The sequence below is a fragment of the Ochotona princeps genome, chromosome 14 (assembly GCF_030435755.1).
Source record: "Ochotona princeps isolate mOchPri1 chromosome 14, mOchPri1.hap1, whole genome shotgun sequence".
NCBI classification, from domain to species: domain Eukaryota; kingdom Metazoa; phylum Chordata; class Mammalia; order Lagomorpha; family Ochotonidae; genus Ochotona; species Ochotona princeps.
Window position 1 is genome coordinate 7,109,396 of NC_080845.1, and position 23,477 is coordinate 7,132,872.

Sequence of the window (23,477 nt, forward strand, 5' to 3'; positions counted from 1 at the left end):
CCCTACTAACCCTTGATCCATCCCACTCTGATCAACTATGGTAACATCATCTAAAATTAAATTTTAAATAATAATAATTATTAACAATAAAAATCATATAATATGATGGAAACAATACAGGTGAAATTAACACCTTAATATTGTATTAGTTTTGTGTATAATTTTGTGCCATTTGACCATAAAATTTGACTGTCTTCTTTCCTTACAGGAAACACGAAATTATCCAGAATCATACCCACAGCTGCCGAGAGATGAGACGGTGGAGAATCCGCACCTGCAGAAGCACATTTTGGAATTGGCGTCCATTCTGGATGTGCGAAACGTGTTCTTTGAGAATACCATAGATGACTATTAAAACCCTCATGTTGAAACAGTTTTTCATTTTCCACAGAATTTAAATGGTGCAGTTTTTTAATGTGATGACAGACACATAGTGGTGTTACTTCGTTTTTATTTTTTAATTTAGGACCACCATTTAAAAAAAACTGAAAAATATTCCGACTTTTAGGGTAACGGTTTTAAAATGCAACCTTTCGGGTCTTTTAAAAAAGTCAGTCAATCTTGGAATTTTTATTTTTGGTTTTGAGGTATGAGTATGTGCCTCCAGCATCTGCCCCTCCACTCCAGTTGTCACTGTTCTCACCCTGAGTAGAGTAAATCATTTATTTTTGTATTATAAGGAAATTTGCAATTCTTACACTTGGACCTTAAATATCTGATTTTGGAGATTACGTAACTGTTCATGTTGATGCAGCTAGCCAGCTCGGACCACCAAAAATCAGGAACACAGTCCTCCTCTGAGCTTTCCTTTCATTCCACGTTAGTCGGCAGAAAAATGTGTGATTCTCAAAGGAAGATGAAATCATTTGATTCCTTTATACACAGTACAGAAGTTCAGAAACTGAATAGGATTCATTTGCATGTGAAAGCTGTTAACTAGTGCTTGGAACATTTGAATGTTATTATGAAATTGAGTTTGCTTTTGCTTTTTTTTTTTTTGTCTGTGTTTGCTGGAAATGGAAAAAAAAAAGTTCTAAAAGCTTCAGACAAAACATCAGGTTGTTGGTTTCCTAATACAGAGGCTCTGTTAGAGAGTTTCTAATTGTTTTCCCCGAATCCACATTTAGGATACTTCACAATCAGAGATATTTCGTTGTGGTTTAGCTGGGTATGGTAAAACGTAAAATCCAGGTTGATTTTGCAGTTGCAGTATGAAAACAGGCCTTGTTAAAACTCTCTGTGTAATATTTTATATTCATGCCCATTTTTGTATTATTTTAAATAGGACTCGGTGTATAATATAAAGGTTTTTGCATTTTTCTTCCCTGTCATCCCCCTTATAATATTGGGTACCAACTATGACATTTTGGCTCCCCCCCCCTTTTGATCGCACAGCGCTGAAGTTCAAATCTGTGATTTTGAAAGCCTTCCTACCTAATTTTCTTTACAGGATCACGTGCTACCTCTGGCAATCCCAGGTGAAACAAGGTGATTGTCTTGGGTGTCTCTTTGTTATGTCCTTCCGGAAACGTTACTGTAATATTTTCAGTGTAGTTTCACTTCGGACATGAGGATAATTTGATTCTAAGTTTAATTCACATAACTTCTCCAATTTTCTAGGGTTTCCCCCCCAACAGAAATCTTGAGATTATTGTTCTTGGGTTGGGGACTTTGGTGTGTTTTATTTTTGGATCTTTCCAAGAGTACTTCAGAAAGCTTGAGGGAAGTTATCCTGCAGAGAGGCTTTCCTTTTCAGATGAGTTGTTTACAGTAGCATCGCAAACATCACAGATTTCCCGGCCTCCAGTAACACCCTGTTGGACCTCCAGATTTTCCTCAAGTTCTGTGTTAAATCCAACCAGCTCTCTGATGTTTCACATCATAGTTATTAGCCTGGCTTTTATTTGCACCTGCTAAGCATAAGTAACACTGGTCTGAAAAACTAGGAGACATAAGTTGTAATCCCTGCTTCCCCAGGCACTAGCGTTAGACACTAGACTGTGTCTCCATTTCTCAGTTTTTCAGCATTCCCAACTGTAGAATCAAGGAGTTGATCCAAGTTCCTTTCAAACCCAGTAATTCTGTAATTTGAACTCTTTGGTCAAAAATCCTCATTTCCTCTTTTCTGCAACTAGGAAAACTAGTTTCCTTGTTTTTGGCAAATATGACTTTTTCTTTTCCAGGTTATATTTACCTAGATTTTCTTCCAGAACGTTGTTGGATTCCCCTTAGCTGTTTTAGAAACTAGTTCATAGTCAGTCCTGGCAGAAACTAGAGCTTTTACAATTAGTAACACATGTATCTTATCTGACATTGGTCCTTCCGTTTGTGTAGTATGATTTCTGATAATTACTAAGTATAAAGTGGACTAAAGTGATGTTCCAACAGAGGAAAACTGTACTGACAAGATTCTGAATGACTGCTTCACTTTCAACTTCAAAGAAATGAGACTCCAGGTTTTCTTCTGGGAAAATTGTATTAGAAGACATAGGAGCAATAAATAAACAAACAAACAAACCGATGACGTACAACAGAAAACATTTTCAAGCACAGTAAGAGGAGTCTTGGTTTAAGCGTGGTCAGGGCAGACTTCCAGTGGCCTTCACGTTTGCACACTTTGTCTTCTTGGCCTTTACTTTTGATCATGACAGTTTTAAGCATCCCTTGTACTCAGTTTCTACATTTAAGGTTTTTATTTAATCAAGGAAGAAGAAACATAAAAGAACTGTCATTCAGTGGGCCTAACATGACAGTGGCAAAATATTTAGTGTTTCAAGTGCATATCCTTCTCCTTTCTAAATATAAAAGTACTAAGCCCTATTTATATATTTAATTTTGCAATTCACAAAAATTAACTATTGGAATTAAGAACAGAGCAAAAGCAGTGGGAGCGAGTGCATCTCTGTTTCCCAGCTCCAGACTCACCCTGGAGGACCTGATAGTCTCTGGTTTCCTTTGAAGAACCACTGTTAACACAATAAAATACAAGCAGTTGCAACAAGTCAGTGATGTACACAATACAAGGAATTTTAATTTATGCACCTATTTCTGAAGTTGGGGAAGTGAGTATCTTCCCCATTTTACAGCTCCAGATGCTATCCAGTTATTCTCATAGAGGTAGAAAACTCCCAACTGCTACTCTAAGCCCAGTCTTACCAGTAGCTCAGACTGCTTCCTGTAACCAATGAGAAAGAACCAGAGGTTTATGTGTTGGCATAAAAGTTTTGGTTTGATTTTCCTTGTTACTATATGAAATACTGAAACTAGCTAAGTCAGGTCTAGAAAAATTTTAATTATTAGGAAATTCACATTTTTTTCTTTGTGTTTTGCTTCCAGAAAGTGGTGCTGTCCAAACCTCTCAAAACATAGTTTATTGTACCCTTTATATTTTTGCCAAACTGAAACATTTCAAAGTAGTAGAAGCAAAGTGCAATCCGGTCGTGATTCTGAGCCCTTCCCCTCTTGTGGCTAGCTAGCACTTTTTGACTTTTCATGCAGCAGAATTCCCTGAAAAAAAATCAGTGGTCACTGAACTGAATTTAGTTGAGACAAAGAGAAAAGTGACAGATCTATTCATGTATCAGTTTTTGTAGTTTTAACAGTCAAGTTTAATGTTTGACTCATGTAATCCAGTAACTTTCCATCTCTCACAAACAGTTGAGACCCAGCTGAGAAGTCCCATACTCGGTTGTCCTTGGAGACATGTTATCAGTCTGATATCTAGAACATTCTTGACTGGAAGTGTAATCAGGGGCCAAGGTCTGCTGGTGATTCGGAGCCATCCCCACTCTGAGCGTGAGAGACACATGGATATGAGTACGTGGAGTCTCTTATGGAGATTCTGCCTGGTTGGGTTCTTAGTGCTTGAAGAGTACAAAGGGTATTTACACGTAGGGCTCTTTTATTGACTATTTATTTGAAACTCTTATTTTGAATGGCATGTGTATATTTCTGTGATGCTAAATGCAATCTGTATACTTATTGTATATGTGTACATATTTGTAAATACTTTGGTATTCAATGATATGTGTATATTATATTCCCATACCCATTGTGGGCTGAATTTATTTAAGTTCTGTGAGGACATCCTAGTGGCATTGCTCATGCTACTGTAATTAGCTTGAAGTTGTATCTCATTCATGAGCTTCTATTTTGAGGGGCTTGTGTTTGGATAAATGGGCTCGTTTGGAGTAGAAATCACATTATAAAGAGCTTAACAGAAAGCTGGACATTCTTAGCTTTAAAACCTGGACATTTCCATTTAAACTGATGACAGACATAAATGCCTAAGTATGTGAAAAAACAGACACCAGCAGGTTCATTTAGTTGTTTTATTTTCTTGACTCACATTTAAGTACTGAGTAGGAAATTATTTATATTGATAATTAAGGGAGAAAATCACTTGACTCACATTTAAAATAGGAAATTGTCTTTAAGTACGCAGATACACATTCCTAGTTATTCAATACAGGATACTGAATCTTAAGTTTGGAACAATTGTTTTCATCACTGTGCCTCGTTTTCTTTTTAAAAAATTTATTCATTTTATTACAGCCAGATATACACAGAGGAGGAGAGACAGAGAGGAAGATCTTCCGTCCAATGATTCACTCCCCAAGTGAGCTGCAATGGGCCGGTGCTATGCCGATCCGAAGCCGGGAACCAGGAACCTCTTCCAGGTCTCCCACGCGGGTGCAGGGTCCCAAAGCATTGGGCCGTCCTCAACTGCTTTCCCAGGCCACAAGCAGGGAGCTGGATGGGAAGTGGAGCTGCCGGGAATAGAACCGGTGCCCGTATGGGATCCCGGGGCTTTCAAGGCGAGGACTTTAGCCGCTAGGCCATGCCGCCAGGCCCTGTGCCTCGTTTTCTATGTGTCTATAAGGCAGTGACAGGGCATTGGCTAAAGGCAGGCCTATCCTCAGTGGGGGCGTGGCACTCAATGAGGACTAGGACTTGAAGGATTTCCGTGTTTGCAGGCACTGTGATTTAGAGCTGTCTTGGCATTTCCAGCTGCAAGTTTTCTTACTGGAATGGCATGCCCAAGAGGAGTCTGCTCATCCAGCAGCATGCTCCTTGCCAATCACGTGCTTCCAGTTCCGCCTTGTCTCCATGAGACCACTTACGTTCTACTATTTTGATGTATTCACACAGGAAGTACAATTCTCAACATTAGGAGCATGGTATGCTGTCAATCTCAGCTTTCACACTTCTGCCAAGGATGAGAGGGTTGGGGAGGATTTGTGCAGGGCCATATCTATGGAATACTGCAGAGTATCAACGCAAAATGCCTGTGACCAGATTATTCAGGTGCGTACTAAACACCTGAGAAATTAAGTCAAGGTTGTTTCTGCACGATAAAATTCAACTGCAAAGGAATTTTTTTTATCCCATTCTTCAGAAGACTGAAGAAACATTTAAAAAATTATTTAACAAAGGGAAATTAGTTCAAGAGTCAATTTTATTGCCAACTGTTGGTAACAGTCTTCAATTATAATATTAAACTTAAAAGTATAACCTTATTGCTTGAGTAAATCTTAAATCTTGGTAACATATTGAGAAGTCATTGAGACTGTCTTTAGATTTTGATACTCTTTCCTATAATCAATTTGGTTTTTTGTTTTTGCCTTTTTTTTAACTGGAGAGCAGAACAGATGCTATGTTACTTATAATCCATGGAACTGACTCAGGCTCAGTGAGGACATTAATTGGAAAACAGCGGCAATTTTTTAAAAAATGCAATAGATAAGAATGTTGTTGTGACCATGACCTCTGACGCCAGTCACTTTGCAGTTGAGTAAGACAAGAGTTGCTTAAAAGGAAGACCAGTGTTTCCCGTTCCCTTGCAGCTCTGTACATTGAAACCCTCTCTGGGCTGATCTCCAGGATCCTCCTCCATCCACTTTACATTACAGATGGTCAAAGCAGATCATTTTCCAACTGGAATTTCAAAACAATGTTACACCATCTTCCACTTTGGAATTCTGAACACAGATAGTTAAGCATGCCTTGTATCGAAGTGAAAATTACTGAGTGTGAATGCAATCTACCACCTGCTGACAGGAAAAGTGTCAGGATGGAGGAGGGGAAAACACAATTAGGTGAAGATGAATGTGTTCAGTTCAAAGATGTTGGTGCCACTGAAATATTTTCTTTGCAATCTTGTAAATAGGAAGTGTTTTCATAAGCAAAACTTGGTATTCTTCACTTACTGCTTTAGTGTGATATTGACTTTTGAGAAGACTCCATTTTTACATTACACTGTTACTTAATCACTGACTAAAGCACCATTTCTTAATTTAAAATATTTTTGTTAACTTCTTTCGTGATTTTTAAAATTTTTAGTTATCAGACTAACTAGTGTGATTTTTAAGAACTGTAAATCTATTGTTTTTAAATAGTTTGAAGTACATACCACAGATTCACTTAAGCCTGAATTTGGTCATAGAACAGACTGTATAAATTGGGAGCATGCTTCCTGTTTTGGAAGATAATGATAATATATAAGACAATCATCTTTTTAGTTATATTATTTAATAATTTCAGATTTTTACTTTCTTCATTGGCTTACAGAATGAATTATTAGACTGAATATTTATCACTCTGGGTGAGGTAGTGAATTATGGCTAGCCTTCTAACAGGTCTGCAGTAAACAATATTTAAATTTTGACTTTATATCACAATACATGGTTTTCTCTTTTGAAGTTTTTATGAATGTCCATGTGTCCGTGACTGAACACTCAGATTTTAAACATTAAAACTTTAATCATAAACGTTCTTCAAATCGGTATGAAGAATCATTTTAAAATATAAAATTATGAATTTATATGTAGTTCCAAAGTAAATAGTCGCAATCCATAGAGAAAAGAACTATTTTTTTTAACTATTTTTTTCAAAATTCTATTCCCATCCTCTTTTCTACACATAAATCTGTAGGAAAACATGCTTACAGTGTGTTGCACAGTACAGGAAAAAATACTTAACAGTGTGTGGCACAGAACAAATTTTTATCACTATTTCCTGGACATGTGGGTATTTTCACTGCATTACTATTTTCATCAGTAAAATGACCTACCAGTCAGTAAAGTAATGTGGAACTTTTGTGGCTGCTCTGGGTTATCTAGATGCATTATTTTTGCAAAAGACTTCATTGCTAGTTAATCCACCTGCTTATTAAAAAAAAAAAAAAAAAAAAACCTCGCTATTCAACTAGTAGAGTCCAATATTTTGCAACGTTTTTCCAGTTGAGATGGCTAGGTGTTAGATAATTGAAAAGGCAGACACAATGTCCTGACATTTCCAGTCAACTTTGTGCAAACAGATTATCTTCACTGTATAAAACGGGTCACATTGATCAAGCAATCAGATGAAACTTGTAAATCATGTTTTCCTTTGCTCTAAAGGTTATTGTCATTTCAGGCCGTGAATTCTTTCCTCTAGCATTTTCCATCATAAAGTTGACTGCTGTTCATATTACTCAAAGTGTCACTAAAGGTTAAGATAATAGGAATTAAAACAAGTCATGTCTGATCTTTTTCCCCTGAAAAAAATGTATAAAATCTGAGGCTGCTATCTGCATTACAAGCATCAGGCAGAAATGCACTTGTTTAAATCATAGCAAAAATTACATGTGGAGGATCTAATTATTTTCTAGTGGTGTGAAATACTTTTTTTTTAAATCATGCTTGTCAAACGTAAATGTTATAGAGTTGTAACACTACAGGAATTAGTTCTTAGCTCTCCTCAAGAGATCCAAGCACAATAATCTTCGTGTAACAGTTCTATCCCAGTGTTGCTAATCTGTCGTGCAAATAGTGAAGCTAGTTGTTCACAGATCACTGTAACCCTCAAGACCTAATCTTGTTCTTTTGTATTGAAATCTGGGTATTGTGGGTGACAATTTAGAACAAAATTCATTCGCTCGGCTCTCTTGTTAAGACAGCAAATCATTGGGTTCGTTAGTTTTTATATTCCTGGGATACATTTTGAAGGGGTTATTTACTAACAGTGACTATGGGGATAAAATCACTTTGTCACTATTGTTTGTGCTATTGCAAACGTTCTTGTCTCTTGTGTTTCTACATTGCTTAAGCCATACATTTCTCTTTAAAAAGGGATTTTGTTTTCTCTCCAGCAGCCTTTCTCTGCTTTGTCTGCTAGGGTGGATACTCCATAGGTTTTAGAAACCGAGAGCTTCTTGCATCACTTTATTTTCTTGAGTTTGTCCCACTTGACTCTTGTATGATATGTGATTTGTAATAAAGAGATAGCAAGCCTTTCACTACTTCACTAGATGAATTTCAGAGTAAACACTGTGATTCTGCAGAGCAGATTCAGTAGGCTTCCAAGCATTTTCTTCTGTTCCCTGGTGCCTACCTCCCTTCGGGCACTAGAATACAAGAGGATGGAAAGTTAACCGTTATTGTTTTGATGTTTCTAAATAGTAAGATTACAGACTATTTGATTTTTCTTGTCAGTATATATTCAAAATAAATTTTTGCATTGATACATGTTCTCTAGGAATGTGACTACATTCATCAGGTGTGAACTCTTGTAAATGAATTTTGTATCTTGATCCACATATATATTAAGTGTATCATCAATATAAAAATAAACATTATTTGCCTAAACTTTGGTTACCTCTTTGGTTTTGCTGAGGCGGCCAAGTGGTAAGCGGTTAGGGTTCGCCCCTCTTGGCTGATGCCCTGTGTGCTTTTCAGCTGTCGGGAAGGTCGCAGATTCTATGCTTATTTTCCTAGCTGGGTTTTGGCGTCCTCCTGCCTTGGCCCGGGAGGGAAGGACTATCAGAATTAGGTGGCAGGTGCACTATCCTGGCAGTGCGGCGGGGGCTGACGAGCTTCCTTTAATGTGGAGCCCCGGACTTGGGGGGCACCGTGACGTCCAGAAATCTGACCCAGGCAACGAATGGGCAATTGTTCCCCTTTGGGATGTTGTCACACGTGTCAAAGAGGCGAACAGAGAAGTTAACACAGTGGACTGCCACCAGCTTTTTTTCTTTTCTTTAGCCAGCATAGACTATTACCCCAGTACATTTGGAACAAGGGAATCATTCTGGAAGTTTCTTTCATGTGTAATTGACACCTGCGCTGGGTTGCAGTGTGCATTTACAATTTACAGTCAGGCACAAAACAACAGAAGCGCAAACACCCCTCCCAACAGCAAGATAGTTTCTGGAGCCGCAGGCCTCCCGTGGTCTCCCGGGACACAGTAAATAGGGATCACCCGGCCGGACAGTCCTGGCCCGGACCTTCCCTCCTACACGGCCACGCTGGCCCAGGACACACACCGAGTTCAAGGCTCCTCCCACCTCCCCGACTCTCTACCAGTCTCTTTCTCAAAGGCAGGATGAATGGCCTCGGCGACTCCCTCGTCATCCGTGGCACCGGCCGGTCGCTGACGTGGCGAGTGGGCCGGAGGGAACGAGCGCGGGGACCGGCACCCGACAGCCGTTCCGCCCAACCGCCGCTCGCCGCCAAAGGCACCCGGGCGCATGCGCGCGGCGGCTCCATCCGGCGCGGGGCCACTTCCGGCGCGCTGGTGGGGGAACGTGCGGTTCCGGGTCGCCGCTCCAGCTCCGCGGCTGGCGGTGGGGCAGGTGACGCGAGCCGGCGTTCACGCGAGGCCCGGGAGGCGGTGCCCTGCCGGGCGCCCCCGGAGCGGCAGGTGCGCGACCCGAGGCCCCGGGGAACCCGAGCAGCCCTCCCTGGTCCCCCTTCTCCCGGCGTCCTCGGCCTGGCCCCAGCGCCCCCTGGACAGGGTTGTCTGAGACCCGAGGCGGGGGGCGGGACCGGGAGGGCGAGGATGGGAGCGGAGGCGGGCTGCCCGGCCTGAGGCTGGCAGAGTCCTCCCAGCGCCACCTTGGACAAGCGTCTCCTCCTTGCTGGGTCTCAGTTTCCCTGCTGTCGGGTCCTTCCCGTGGTGGACAGCCTTCGCCCCGGCGGGGATGGAGGGACGCTGAGGGAGTGGGCTCGGAGCTGCCATCCAGGGCGTTAGCCCCCGTCCCAAGTTTGCCGCCTCGTCGTGGTGCGAACCAGACGTCCCAGATAGACAGCGTGTGAGTGTCAGAGCAACTGAGAAATAAATACAGGCTCTGGGAAAGCGTCCTTTCATCCGAGCTGCTGTGAGCTACTCTGCTCTGTGTGCCTTAAGCTCTGAGAAAAGTTACAGATGCACAGGAGACCAGGCTGAGCTGGGGTTACTGATAGGGTTTCCTTCCCGAAACGAATTCCCCCTCCCTCCTGCTCCTCCACTGACTGACTTCCCACCGTTGTACTTAAAAGTGCCCACGGTGTTTGATTTGTGTCTGGGTCAGTACAGAACGCCTGGCCCTCCAGGCTGCTCTCAGGCTGGCAGAGCAGCCAGGTAAGTGATGTTGACACCTCTGAAGAGTGGGGCGGATGGAATGGGTGAGCTGGTGACAAGTCGCTGGTAGGCCTTCGAGCAGAGTTTTCTCAACCCTCCAGAAAATGTGGAAAGTATCCTGCCAAACAAAAGAAAAAAAAATTGTGATTGGAGGAATTTTATTCCCCAGACTTAACCACACACCATTTTCAGGAAAAGTTTAAATAAGAGTGTGTGGTACAGATAGAATATATGTGATTGTATTTGGCTCCTTTTTTTTTTTAATAAATAGATAGGGCTTTGAGCTTTCTGTGGGGAACATAAAATGTTCCCCCTTTTCCGCTTCCTGAGTTACATATGTTTTTTCTTTCATCTTAATAATACTTTGTACTAAAATACTGATATGGTTGCAGGAAGGATTGCAAAGCACCAAGTCCTGGTTTGAGGATGTTGATGTTTGCCCCAGGAAATTTTCCTAAATGTGTCATATGCCACAGTCAGCATGATCTACTTAAAAAAAAAAAAACAGGACCTGTGAGTCAGAGTTCAGTGCTCAGGTACCAGCCCTGCCACTCAGCCACCAGCCTCACAGGTCATTTCACCTCAAGACTAGATTTCCTCATGCGTGCGTGTGTAGATAAAGCGCCTGTGTACTTCCTAAAGGTTTAGAATTCTATTACGTTGACCTGTCACTTAACAAACATGCCTTCTAAAAGCTGAAGTTGAAGGCAGTAGCTCAGGTGTGGAAAATCTTCCCAGTGTTTCGTTTACGGAGAAGGCTTTCACCTGCTCCATAGGTGCGGGCTTGCCCTAAACCCGGGGCTCCCATCGACGCGGCTGGGGCTGGCTTGCATGTCTGCAACTTCGCAGGTGCCGCCGGTGTCGGGATCGTGAACGCCGGCAGAAGGGCTGCCACAGGGACTCAAGCACTGGGATCCTGTGCCCGGCAGCCACCATGTTCGCCAAGCTGAAGAAGAAAATCGCCGAGGAGTCTGCAGTCGCCCCGCGGCCTGGGGGTGGCACCAGGATCCCAAGGTCGGTGAGCAAGGAATCGGTCGCCTCTATGGGAGCTGACTCCGGAGATGACTTTGTGAGTAGCTTCTCTAGTTGTTCATGTTTGGCTCAGACGTGATGTTCCAGGGAGTCGTGTCATGAAGTTGCCTATTTCGTGCCTTTTGTAATTTGTAGTTGGGCGGGACCAGCACATGTGACCTCTTGCCCAAGGTCAGTGGTTATCGTGATGGGGCTGGATTGTTTCCTTACCTTGTATGTGTTCCCTTCTTTATTGTCTCTGTTGCCCGTAAGGTGCTCTCCCACCTACGAACCTCCTTGGCTCTGACCTGTGCATACGCCTGGGCCTGTTTACCCCCACAGACACCGCCGGTTCTTGTCCTCGGTGCTTGGCTAGCTCTGTGGACTGTGGTCAGGGTTGGTCAGACTGCACCAAGGGGTTGGGGGTGGAGGAACTGATGGGAACAAGGCCCTATGGGTGCAGTGTGTCCTTTGTCAAGTGCAGTTGTATTTGGTGAGATTGCAGTGAATGAGACTGCTGCTTGCTATGTTAGCAGAAAGTTAGGCTTAAGAATTTGAATATGCCTAACACATGACAGGATCCTCAAGTTAGAAGACTTAGTAAAAAAAAATGCCTTATAATGCTTGACATATTCAAAAGGATATGTATGTGTATGTAATATATATGTAATGTCTGTGTAGAAAGCATATATTCAGAGAAGTAGCCCTGTCAATATGGTCCCCTTGTCTGCATGTACAATAAGTCTGGAGGGAAAGTGCGACTCACCTTTAAGCTAGAACAAGACCAGCTGTGGATCGGCACAAAGGAGCGGACTGAGAAATTGCCCATGGGCTCCATTAAAAATGTGGTCAGCGAACCCATCGAAGGACGCGAAGACCACCGCATGATGGCATTTCAGTTGGCTCCCACAGAAGCCTCTTACTACTGGGTGTACTGGGTTCCAACTCAGTATGTGGATGCAATCAAAGACACTGTGCTGGGAAAATGGCAGTATTTTTGAAAGCACTTTGACCTCTGGCCCAGGAGACTGACCCAAAGGGAAGGACTTTGCCGGGAGAGCCTGCAGCATCCCTGGATTGCAGAGTTGTGGAACTTTGTTTCAAACAGACAAAAAAAATCTCAATTCGCTCTAAGGTGATATGCTGACAGAAGCCAGAGGTGATGTACTTTCACCATTAGCTTCTTTTTAACTTAAAAATCACCGTTCCCTTTCTTGCAGTCAGCTTCATACCATTTTTAAAGTTAATACGGTGGAAATCAATAAATCTTCATTCAGAAAAAAAAAGTCCACCTCTGTCACTTGCCACAGTTCTAAACTTTGTTTTATCATTCTCTTGCTTCTTAAAATTTGTTTTCCGATATGTACAAGGACACTTCAAAAAGTATCATGCAAAATCAAATTCCAAGACTTTCTGCAACGAAATAAGCTACTTTTCATTAACTTTTGGAAGTACCTCATAGGCAATTATTATTTATTTACCATAAGCATTATTTGGACCATAATATTGTAATATTATTTGTAGCTTATGTCATAAATGAATTTTTAACTCACTTTTGAACTTTATAAAATGGTATATCATACCATGGTCTTGGGCTTTTATTTTTTAACTTCACGTGTTTCCAGAATGTGTCTGTATTACATGAAGCTGTGAGTCACGTGTTTGCCTGCAATGTACGAGTCCAGCGTTGGAAGTGGCCACAGTTGACTTCTGTCTCTCCCAGGAACACACATTTAAGTGATTGCCTGGAGCAGATGAGTGTCCGGCCTCCTTTCTCCTGACATCTGACTCCCGGTCTGATGAGGTGGCAGAAGCTATCAGGTTTGTTGGAGCAGAGCAGTGAGAATAGCCACGTGTAGCTCCTCACTGGGCGTGCGTGAGCAGACACGTGCACTTTGCGTGTGGGCTTAGCGCTGTGGCCACAGGCCCGCTAAGCCTTGTCTTTGTGTCGATGTGCCAAGGGAAGTCCCTCATCTAGACACGTTCCACATGGACGGACTGCCCTGAGTTGGCGAGAACTCTGCTTTCCAGTTACCGTGTGTGCCGACTCGCCTCCAGCCCGTGTGTGGAGCTTAGATACAGCTCCACGTATTGCTCCCAACACATGCCTTTCCCACAGACACCTCAAATTCCAGATGAACGAAGTTGACGTTACAAACTCCCTCCTGCGGTATGCCTCGGCGTCCCCTCAAGCCACGCGCTAGCACCCGTGCTTGCATCAGGATCCCTTCGCCCTCTGCATTCTTGGGGTGTCCAGGAGACCTACAGGTGCTTTGGCTTCCATTTCCCAAATACCTGTCCGACTCGCCTCTCCACTCCACTGTGTTAGCGCGCTCATGTCCATTGTATGTCAGGTGGCTTCTCTTTCCTGGACACAGGGACCCATCTGGGTGCCCTACCTCCAGGGACTCCAACGCTATCCTGTCAAAACAGACTTGTTTTTGTGTCTCCAATGCTTGAATTCAGGAGCTTCCCCATCATGTTCGGGATAAAACGAAAACTTGCTGTTATAGTGTAATGGTAAACTGCCAGGGCCTTGTCACCAGCCACATGACCAGTCTCGTTGTTTGCCAGAGCCACATGGACATTACTGCACTTCCTGAATGGACCACATTCCTTGTGCCTGTTCACCTTCGCATCTCCTGTGGAAAGTCTCCCGTCCCAGTCGTTCACTCTGGCATTCCTTCTGATAGACACTTACTGCCTCCTTCAAAACTCAGCTTAGAAGAAGCCCCCTTGATCCAAACCTCCCCCTCACCATCCCCTTCACCCCTCTTGACTGCAGCTGGCGCCTTGTCCCGGCCTCCACTCTGTAACAGCACCTGTTGGACTGTGTTCGTACCGATTTGTTTATGTTGAGACCTATGCGCCAGTGTGATGGTACCAGGAGGTAAGGCCTTGGAGGGAGTCTTGGCAAGGAAAAGGAGCCTCCTAATGGCTTCTGTGCCCACAATCAGCCTTGGCCTGTCCACCAAGTGAAGACACAGCCAGCAGGCGCCATCAGTGAATTGGACACAATCTGTCACCTGCTTGATCTTGGACTTGTCAGGCTGTGAAAGGATGAGATGAACCCGCCTCATTCACATCCCACCCGCTTTCTGGCATTTGTCTTAGTCCACGGTTGACTAAGACAACTAGTTGCAGCTGCGAGTCTTCAGAAAGTTCATAGACAATTCGTGTGATGGAGAAGCTGCCCGGGGCGGGCATTACGCTTCAACCTCTAGCACCCTGCGTCGGGAGTGCAGCTCCAGGCCTGGCTCCTCTGCTTCCTCTCTTCTTGCCATTCCTTTTCTTTCTTTCTTTTTTAAGATTTATTTTTATTGAAAAGGGAGATTTACACAGACAAGGAAAAACAGAAAGATCTTCCATCCTGTGCTTCAACTCCCCAAATGGCAGCAGCAGCCATAACAGCTGAAGTGCTAATTGGCTAATCCTCCCCTTGTAAGCGCCAAGATCCCATACAGGCGCCCATTCATGTTCCAACTGTTCCACTTTCCATCCACCTGCGTGCTCTTGGCCTGGGAAGGCAGTGTAAGATGAACCAAAACCTTGGGACCCTGCACCCACATGGGAGACCTGGAAGAGGCTTCTGGCTTCAGATTGGCTCAGCTCTGGCCATTATTACCACTTGGGAAATGAACCAGCGGATGAAAGATTGTTCTCTCCTTGTCTCTAAATCTGCTTTTTAATAAAAATAAATAATAAATTTTTAAGTTATTTGATGTGATAATGGTTTTGGGTTTTAAAGAAAAAATGTTCATTTAAAAAAATGATTGATTTATTTTTATTGGAAAGATATACAGAAAGGAGAAGAGACAGAGAAGATCTTCCATCCATTGATTAACTCCCCAAGTTGCTGCAGTGGCCGGGGCTGAGCCAATCTGAAGTCAGGAGCCAGGAACCTCTTCCAGGTTGCCCACATGGTTGCATAGACCCAAGGCTTTGGGCCATCTTCCACTGCTTTCCCAGGCCACAAGCAGGGAGCTGGATGGGAAGTGGGGCCACCTGGACATGAACTGGTGCCCATATGGGATCCTGGTGTGTGCAAAACGAGGACTTCAGCCATTAGGCTACTGTACTTGGCTCCCATGTATTTTAAGAATACTTATCCAAGAATGTAGGTTGAAAAGTTATGATGGTTAGGGCCCGGCGCCGTGGCCTAGTGGCTTAAGTCCTCGCCTTGAATGCCCCAGGATCCCATATGGATGCTGGTTCTAATCCCAGCAGCTCCACTTCCCATCCAGCTCCCTGCTTGTAGCCTGGGAAAGCAGTTGAGGACGGCCCAAAGAATTGGGACCCTGCACCCGCGTGGGAGACCCGGAAGAGGTTCCTGGTTCCCGGCTTCGGATCGGCGCGCACCGGCCGTTGCAGCTCACTTGGGGAGTGAATCATTGGACAGAAGAGCTTTTTCTCTGTCTCTCCTCCTCTCTGTATATCCACCTTTCCAATAAAAATAAATAAATCTTTAAAAAAAAGTTATGATGGTTGTAACTTTAAGCCACTTAAGCAGAAAAATCACTGAAACAAATATGGGACAACACTGGTAATTGTTAAAGTGAATGTGGAAAGTTCATCAAGCCTTTCCTTCCTCCTTTATATATTTTGAACAATTTTGTAGGTAGAAGATTTTGATTAAGCTGTGGCCTGCAGCTCTGGCATCCCCAGTGGGAGCTGGCTCTGCTCCTGCTCCATCTCCCTGCTGATTCGTTATTATCAATCTGTTATTATCAATTATTATCGATAATAATTAATATTATTAACTATTACCAATAATTCGTAGTCATAGGCCTGCCTTTCATCCTTCATTCAATAACTCTTCTCCCCCTCTTTTTTCCTCAGCATTGGAGCCTTGTAAAGATAAATCATAGTATATTTATCTCCTGTCATTTATCCTAATAGAGCACATGTACAGGCATATAACATCTCATCTCTCCTTCACCTTACAGAGAGAGGTGGTGTGGCTTCCACTGCAAGCAGAGAAGTTTTGGGGACCAGTTATATTAAAGTTTTCAGGGTCAGCACTGTGATACAGCAGGTTAAGCCACTGCTTGCTTCCTGGCATCCCATATGGACACCAACTCTTGTCCCAACTGCTGCCAATCCAGTCTAGGTCCCTGCTAATGCTTCCCGGAAGGCAGCAGAGTATGTCCCTTGTCCCTGTGCCCCAACATGCACTTGGGAGGCACAGAGGAAGCTCCTGGCTCATGGCTTCCAGTGGATGGAAGACCCGTCTCTCAGTGTTGTTCTGCCTCTCAAACCAATAAAAATACTTTTTTGAAAACTATTCCAAATCAAGGTTAATGAATCCTACAGTCATTAACTTTTTTTAAAGGATTTGTTGATTTTTTATTGGAAAGTCAGATTTTTACAGAGAGGAGAAACAAAGATCTTCCAGCTGCAGGTTCACTTCCCCAAGTGGCCACAACGAGAGCTGAGCCGATCTGAAACCAGGAGCCAGCAGCTTCTGGGTCTCCCACATAAGTGCAGAATGCAAAAGCTTTGGGCCATCCTCCCAGGCTATAAGCAGGGAGCTGGATGGGAAATGGAGCAGCCCAGACACAGACCCTGCAGGTAAGCACAGGAAGCATGATAGGAAACAACCCAGAATAGGCCATGGAAAGTTTCCCACTGGCATACATTTGGCATGGGTCATGGGCATACCAGGCTGAATCAGTTCACGTCATCCACTGGCAAATCCGAGCACCGGAACAGAGTGTGGGTTGAACCAGGTTCAGTCGCAACAAAAACCAGTGCACAATACGGAATGCCAAGGTGAGGTTGCCTGTACTGGATGTGACCACAGCACCCAACCAGCACACGTGAGAACCAGGAAGGGAGGGGCAGAGCTGGTCGGGGGAACAGGGGGAGTTCCCTTGCTGGACAGCTACTCCCACTGGATAGCATGAGTTGGGATGGGTACAGATCAGACTAGGCAGGCCTACAACACCTGTGGGCCTCATGTGAACTAGATCAGGGAAAAGCCAGGCTGGGCTGATTATTCCTGCTGGTGCAAACAAAAATTAGAGTGGGTAAGGGTTGTTTGGGCTTAGCCGCAGCATCAGCTGGCAGAAGCTGGCACTGGGGGCTAATTCTGTCAAGTCAAACCACAGAACCACCTGGAGAGTGCATGATCCAGGAGTGGGAGAGACCTGGGAGGGAAATAGTGGGCTCCCCCCTCTTGGGTTTCCACTCCCACAGGAGGGCATGAAAACTAGGACAGGGGTTGGGGTGGCTAGACAAAGAGGCATCCTACAACATCCGTGAGGGCTGGATAGTTGAGCTGGTTTGATGGAACTAAGTTTTAATACCCATTGACATGTACAAGAGTCGAATGGGATGTGGGACAGACTGGACTAGTCTGCTGTACATACTGGCAAACCAGGGCAGGGGACGGGCCCGGTGGGGGTTACTGTGGGTCACTCAGACTAGGCTGCAGCTCCCACTGGTTTATGTGAGGGCCGAGACTGTGTGCCGGACAGAACCAGGCTGGACTGCAACACCGATTGCTTCCAGTGGAAGTCCTTGCTGAAAACAGAACCACCCCAGCAATTGCAACCACCAGCTGATCAGGGCGATGGACTGTGCCGGGCTCTGTACTTGCTAGTACATACAAGAATCTGGTCTGGGAACACCTCAGACAAAGTTTCCTTGGGGAATCTCCCCAATCGAAATACCGGACTCAGAACCCTAACACAGAAGACAGAACAAGTCAATCAACCACAACAGCTGTATGTTGGCAGCGAAATACTGGGCAAACAGAAACTCTGTGATGGACTATGTCTGTCATGGATTCTTCAACGACCTCATCGTGCTTGGAGTAGCGAGATTGACAGCGATTCATAACTGTTGAACTATCAAAACCACTTGAGCAAGACCCTTGGAACATGCCCCACATCCGGGACCTGGGGTGGGTGGGAAACTGGGTGGGACCTCTCCCTCAGTATCCCCCTTTACCTCAGATACATGAAGGAAACAATATGGAAATAATAGTCTTACCCACTTTTCCTATAGCCCTTGAACATTTTTACCCTAATTAACTATATAAAGATTGTCAAAAATATAATAATAATTTAAAAAAGAACTGGAGCAGCCCAGACACAAACTGGCACCTATATGGGATCCTGGGGGTTGCAGGACAAGGAGGTAGTCACTAGACTATCACTAGCCCCAATATCTGAAGCAGCAGCAGCTGGCAGCAGCCTTGAGTGACCACCATTGGTTACAGTAACTGAACCTGCAGCAGAGCTGGAGCCTGGGGCTCAGTGGTGCCCGGAGCTGGTCGCCACTGCGGAGAAGTTGCTGTGACATCTCCTGTGCCTCTCTCAACAGGCCTCCGATGGCAGCAGCTCCCGAGAAGATCTCTCGTCCCAGCTGCTGAGAAGGAATGAGCAGATCCGGAAGTTAGAAGCCAGGCTCTCCGGTAAGTCCAAGAACTCGTGCGTTGCCAACAGTAGTCTGTTTGACCCTCCCCCCAATAAAGTAGACCGTTAGAAGCACACAGTTATTTTTAAACATTCTTTTGATCTTCCTGAGAAACAATTTGACCTTCGTTGTTCCCTTCTTGTAGTGTGTCGAATAAAATACACACAAACCTGAAAGCTTACTTTCAAAAGCTGCTCTTGAGGTTTTAAAAAGCAGTTTTAAAAACTGTTTCTGCTCCTGAGGTTTCTAGCCATGGCTAGAAAAGGGATTCAGAGTACACATAGAAATGGTTTGACCATCTTCCACAGTTACACATAGCACAGCAGACCTTCAGGGGACAAAGACTGGGCTCACACTGGCATGGCCAACAGTTTTGGTTTGATTAGCACCAGAAAGAACTTGGCCCAATATTGCCTCTAATCACAGTACATTCACATGTGTAATGTTGGTCTGGGTCTTTGGGCCACTTCTCAGTGGTATTTCTAACACTGTTATAAAAGCTGTAGTTCTCATTACATATTTCGTGTGCAGTTGAGAATTCACACAGCTCTGTTTTTTCCTCTCCCAGAGTAGGACATGTCCGTGATTCAGTTGTAAGCCCCTGTTGTGATTCACCGCCTGTGAAGTGGTCCCTGACTTCTGTGTCTAGTGTCTGTTGGCCTTTGGCCACTCTGATTGCGGTAAAATCAGTAGACCAGAATCCTCCAAATTGAAGGTGACAGTATGGGTAGCTGTAAAAAGCTCATCGCATAGTTCACAAGTAAAGTTAATAATTTTCTCTCCAATATGGCCTTAGAAGGTTAAGGTGAAGGTTAAGGTCACAGAAATGGTAAGTGGTGGAGCTGGAGCCAGACTTAATGCTGGAGTTCATTCTGCTTCAAAGTCACCTGTTACTATGTTGTCACTTCTGTTGGAAAACACTGTCAGTGACCAACAGAAGTGACAGAAGTGTAATGCTCCTGTACTTTTTTAAGGTTGGAGAGGTAATTAAATAGTCCACACCTTCCTAACAGGAGGTGCAGCAGGGCCAGGGATGAACACAGACAATGCTAGAGCCCATTTAGGTGCCAGCTGCTCGGCCTCAGGCTTACTGTGACACAGCAGTGCCTTCTCCAAGCACGTAGACCATGTGGAATACTCCATTGTCACATGCCCCTGTCTTGGGGGTGATTAATATCATTTAATAGATGAAGAAACTAATACTTAGATTAATAATATACTACAGACTGACAGTGCTGGGATTTCAACTATTCTCTACTTCTTCACTTTACTCTAGTGTCTTTGGCCACCCAGGACATTGCTTCTGACTTCCACCTTTACTGTCGCATGGGTAACTCAGCTCCCGTGCAGGTGCGAAAAGGTGTCAGCTTTCTGGAGAGGTTGGTTCTTTCAGTGGACAGACAGTGACAAGCTTACGTTCCGCGTTTGCCCTTGCCCTGCCCACTGTCACACAGGCTGCGTCCCGGGTTAGTCTGGATCTGACCTACTGTGAACGCCAGACAGGAAAGTGAACACCGAGATCTGCATGATGTAATGAGATAATGCTGTGTTTTTCATAGCAGGGCATTTTTGAGAACCAATTCCTGCTTAAGTCTTGTACCCTATTAAGGCTTAACAAATTTGCCTGTCCGTATTCACCATTACACCATGGATAATTTGTACTCGTTTGCCTGTGTTATTCATTGTTAATGGGAGGCTGTCTGCATAGCTTTCTTTAACAGGAATGGTTTTCAAGTTGAGAAAATCATCATTTTCACTCATTTTTGTGTTTAATTAACTTCCTTTCCTGATGTTTGTCCATTCCTGGTGTGTGCTTCACCTCACCCAAGACTATGCTGAACAGGTCCGAAACTTGCAGAAGATAAAAGAGAAGCTTGAAATTGCATTAGAAAAACATCAGGATTGTACGTATTTTTGTTTTGTTTTGTTTTTCAATCTTTTCAGGATTTAGTTTTTTTTTTTTAATAATACAATAGTATATTGTGAAGTTTGTCCTTCATCAGCTCTTGTAACTATTTTATAAACAGTATGCTTATTCAGATTGATAGATTTGTGTGATATTTATAAGTATGAACCTCACATTTATGTTCCTTATGCGTATTAGGAAGAAGTCATTTCGTGTACCAGCTTGTCTGTCCAGTTGATCCATTTAGTGGCCCCATGAGATTTTAGTAAAATGCAGCACCTGGCCCTTGGGTCTGGCTCAGGAGATGGATTCTGGCCACAGCTGCCTGACTGCTGGGTTGAGGGAAGGCAAAAAGAGCTGGCATTGCTTGTCCAGCACAGTGACATGTTTTGTATCTGAATCTTGTGTTCTTTGGATACTGTTGAAGAAAGATGATAATAAAAATCATAAGTTACATTTTTTGCTAATGTATTACATACTGGTCTTTTGTTTGTTTTCTTAAGGAAAGTAAACTTTAGGTTAGCTTTGTTTTATTTTTAATTCTGATGAACAGGTAGTAGCCATCAGTAGCAACAGCATTAATGTTTTCTGGCTACTACCTACCTACCTCTGTTCTATCACTGTGCCATTTAAAAAGTTTCCTTTTGGAATCTACTTATGTATATGTATGTTTAACTATTAAAAAAAGATAAGTAAACAGATAATCCGTTGCCAAGGCCAAAAGATTCCTCTGGAAAATCAAAATGGATCAGACTTTTCCTCTGCTCATAATCTACATACATAAATTATGATTTTAGTCTTTTTTCAGGTGATAACAGTTGTGAAGTAGTCATGTGGGCTATTTGACACGCTCTTTCTGAAATGTTTCCATATCTCAAATAGAGCCTCTTTGTTAACAGCTTCCATGCGGAAATTTCAAGAGCAGAATGAGACATTCCAAGCCAACAGAGCCAAAATGGCAGAAGGACTGGCTTTGGCATTAGCCAGAAAGGACCAGGTATTTTGTATGTGACACTGCCCAAGAATGGTGAAAGGCTTTGCTTACTTAGATGATCTTAAAAATCATGACATAACCTGGGAGAAATTATTTACAATCTGTGACAAAAGGATTAATATTTAAGTTCTTTAAGATGTCCTCTCATGCCGTGGTGTTGTGAAGTTACACAGTGTAGTCGTGGAATGGGTCCAGAGTGAGTCGTTCTCTGTAATGTGTCCGTGCTCTTTACTCTGGTGGTGGGTCCCCAAACAAGGGGCAAGTCTGCTCTCTGAAAACCAGCTCAAGCCCTCAACCTCACAACACCTGCCCTTGGTGTTGGCCACCTTACTGCGGTGCTGCTCACAGGCCGTCCGTGCATTTCTTACCTCTGTTCCTGAGTGTCTTCAACACCAGCCAGGTGCACAAAAGGAACTCCCATTATGTATTACAGCTGCTCTATGTAGAGTGTTTGGCTGGTTGATTTGAAAGTGCATCTTTGTTATCTGGAGCCTTTACTTGCCAGAGAAAACATGCTTAGTGGCTAACTGTAGTGTGGGTGTATGTATATGAAAAGCTGAAATTGGGGGGTTCCGGCTCCCCACAAACAGGATGTAGCCTCTGGTATCAGTGACCACGTTCCCCCCTGTTTTGTGAATCAGGCAGGATTCCTTCTCCTTTGTGTTCTAATAGACGGCACAAAGGACATTGGTGAAATAAAAATGAAAAGGAAAATAATGATCAGAAACTACTGAAGATCCCCCCATCAGCAAATTAGTTTCTGATCATAAATTACAGTCATCCTGTTCACCCAGTCATAAGATAAATCCTCACAGTGCACGTGAGGAAGCTGTGAGAGAGAGCTGAAAAGCCGCGTAGCAACAGCGCATACAGCTTGGTTTGTCCTGCCTAGGCAACGTCTACAAACATTGATTTTGCACAATTTTATGTAAAGTTCCTTTTCTGCTTTTATATTCTTGGCCATCTTAATGTTACGCCAAGTTCTTTAGAGTTTTTGGTTTTGTTTGCTTTTTTGTGTTTGGGTTGGTTGCTATCTAGAGGCAGTTGGCTGGATTGTTTTATTTTATAAGTATCTTGGTATTACAGTTAATCTTCCCTGGAAACTATACTCTCATTGTTTTGTTTTGTTCTGTTTTGTTTTAGGAATGGTTAGAAAAGATGGATCACCTTGAAAAGGTTAGTTTGTGTTTGTCTCTTCAGTCACATTGCTCTCAGCCCTGGAGCTTGGGATGTGTAGTATTGGATGAGCAATGTACTAATTGTGGTGGAACTGACTTAAACAGCTCATGGTGGGTGTGTTGCCGCTCATTCCTTACACCTGCTGGAATATCCACCTTTCCTTTCCTCTGTGACTCTGACATCGTCAGGGGAGGGGAATGCTGAAGGAACTGTGTGGAATAGCATGCTAGGGTCTCTCCCCCGCTCCCAGCTTCATCCACGTGGGATCCCTCTGGTTCATTCCATCCCTGGCTTCAAGTCACAACTTCACGTGAACCTTTGTCAGGCGTAGTTTTTCTCTCTGGATTTCCTTTAACCCTTTTGTCCGTTCGCCGCTTGGCGCTCTGCAGTAAGCAGCACATTATTTCTCTTGGGCTTTCTTCCTACAGTTTTGATAAATCCCTTTATTAAACCAACCCCCAAATGCCTAATTTAAGCCTTCTGTCTGTTTCCTGTTGAGGCCATGACTGACCCCAAGTTAACATTAGGGATGCTTGACCCTGCCATGGGGATGGAGGCCATTCCCCAAGGCCCAGCACAGAGCAG

At 43.8% G+C, this 23,477-nt stretch overlaps 2 protein-coding genes across 7 annotated transcripts in view; both read left to right on the plus strand.

The window, feature by feature from the left end:
• SCAI (suppressor of cancer cell invasion) overlaps positions 1-376 on the plus strand; it is a 112,859-nt gene extending 112,483 nt beyond the window's left edge. For all 4 annotated transcript variants that reach the window (XM_058672565.1, XM_004593572.3, XM_058672564.1 and 1 more), the window contains one exon: positions 209-376. In XM_058672565.1, the coding sequence (XP_058528548.1) occupies positions 209-355 (147 nt within the window). In that variant the 3' untranslated portion in view covers positions 356-376. The remainder of the gene's footprint in view (positions 1-208) is intronic.
• Positions 377-11,204: 10,828 nt separating this feature from the next.
• The window catches only part of GOLGA1 (golgin A1), a 42,792-nt gene continuing 30,519 nt past the window's right edge, over positions 11,205-23,477 (plus strand). For 2 of the 3 annotated variants that reach the window (XR_009246628.1, XM_058672562.1), the window contains exons 1-5: positions 11,205-11,449; positions 18,721-18,811; positions 20,643-20,717; positions 21,619-21,716; positions 22,857-22,889. Coding sequence is in view for 2 of the 3 variants with exons in the window: in XM_058672562.1 (XP_058528545.1) it covers positions 11,315-11,449; positions 18,721-18,811; positions 20,643-20,717; positions 21,619-21,716; positions 22,857-22,889 (432 nt within the window). In the remaining variant the exon portion in view is untranslated. The remainder of the gene's footprint in view (positions 11,450-18,720; positions 18,812-20,642; positions 20,718-21,618; positions 21,717-22,856; positions 22,890-23,477) is intronic. The other variant, XM_058672563.1, reaches the window with a different exon arrangement.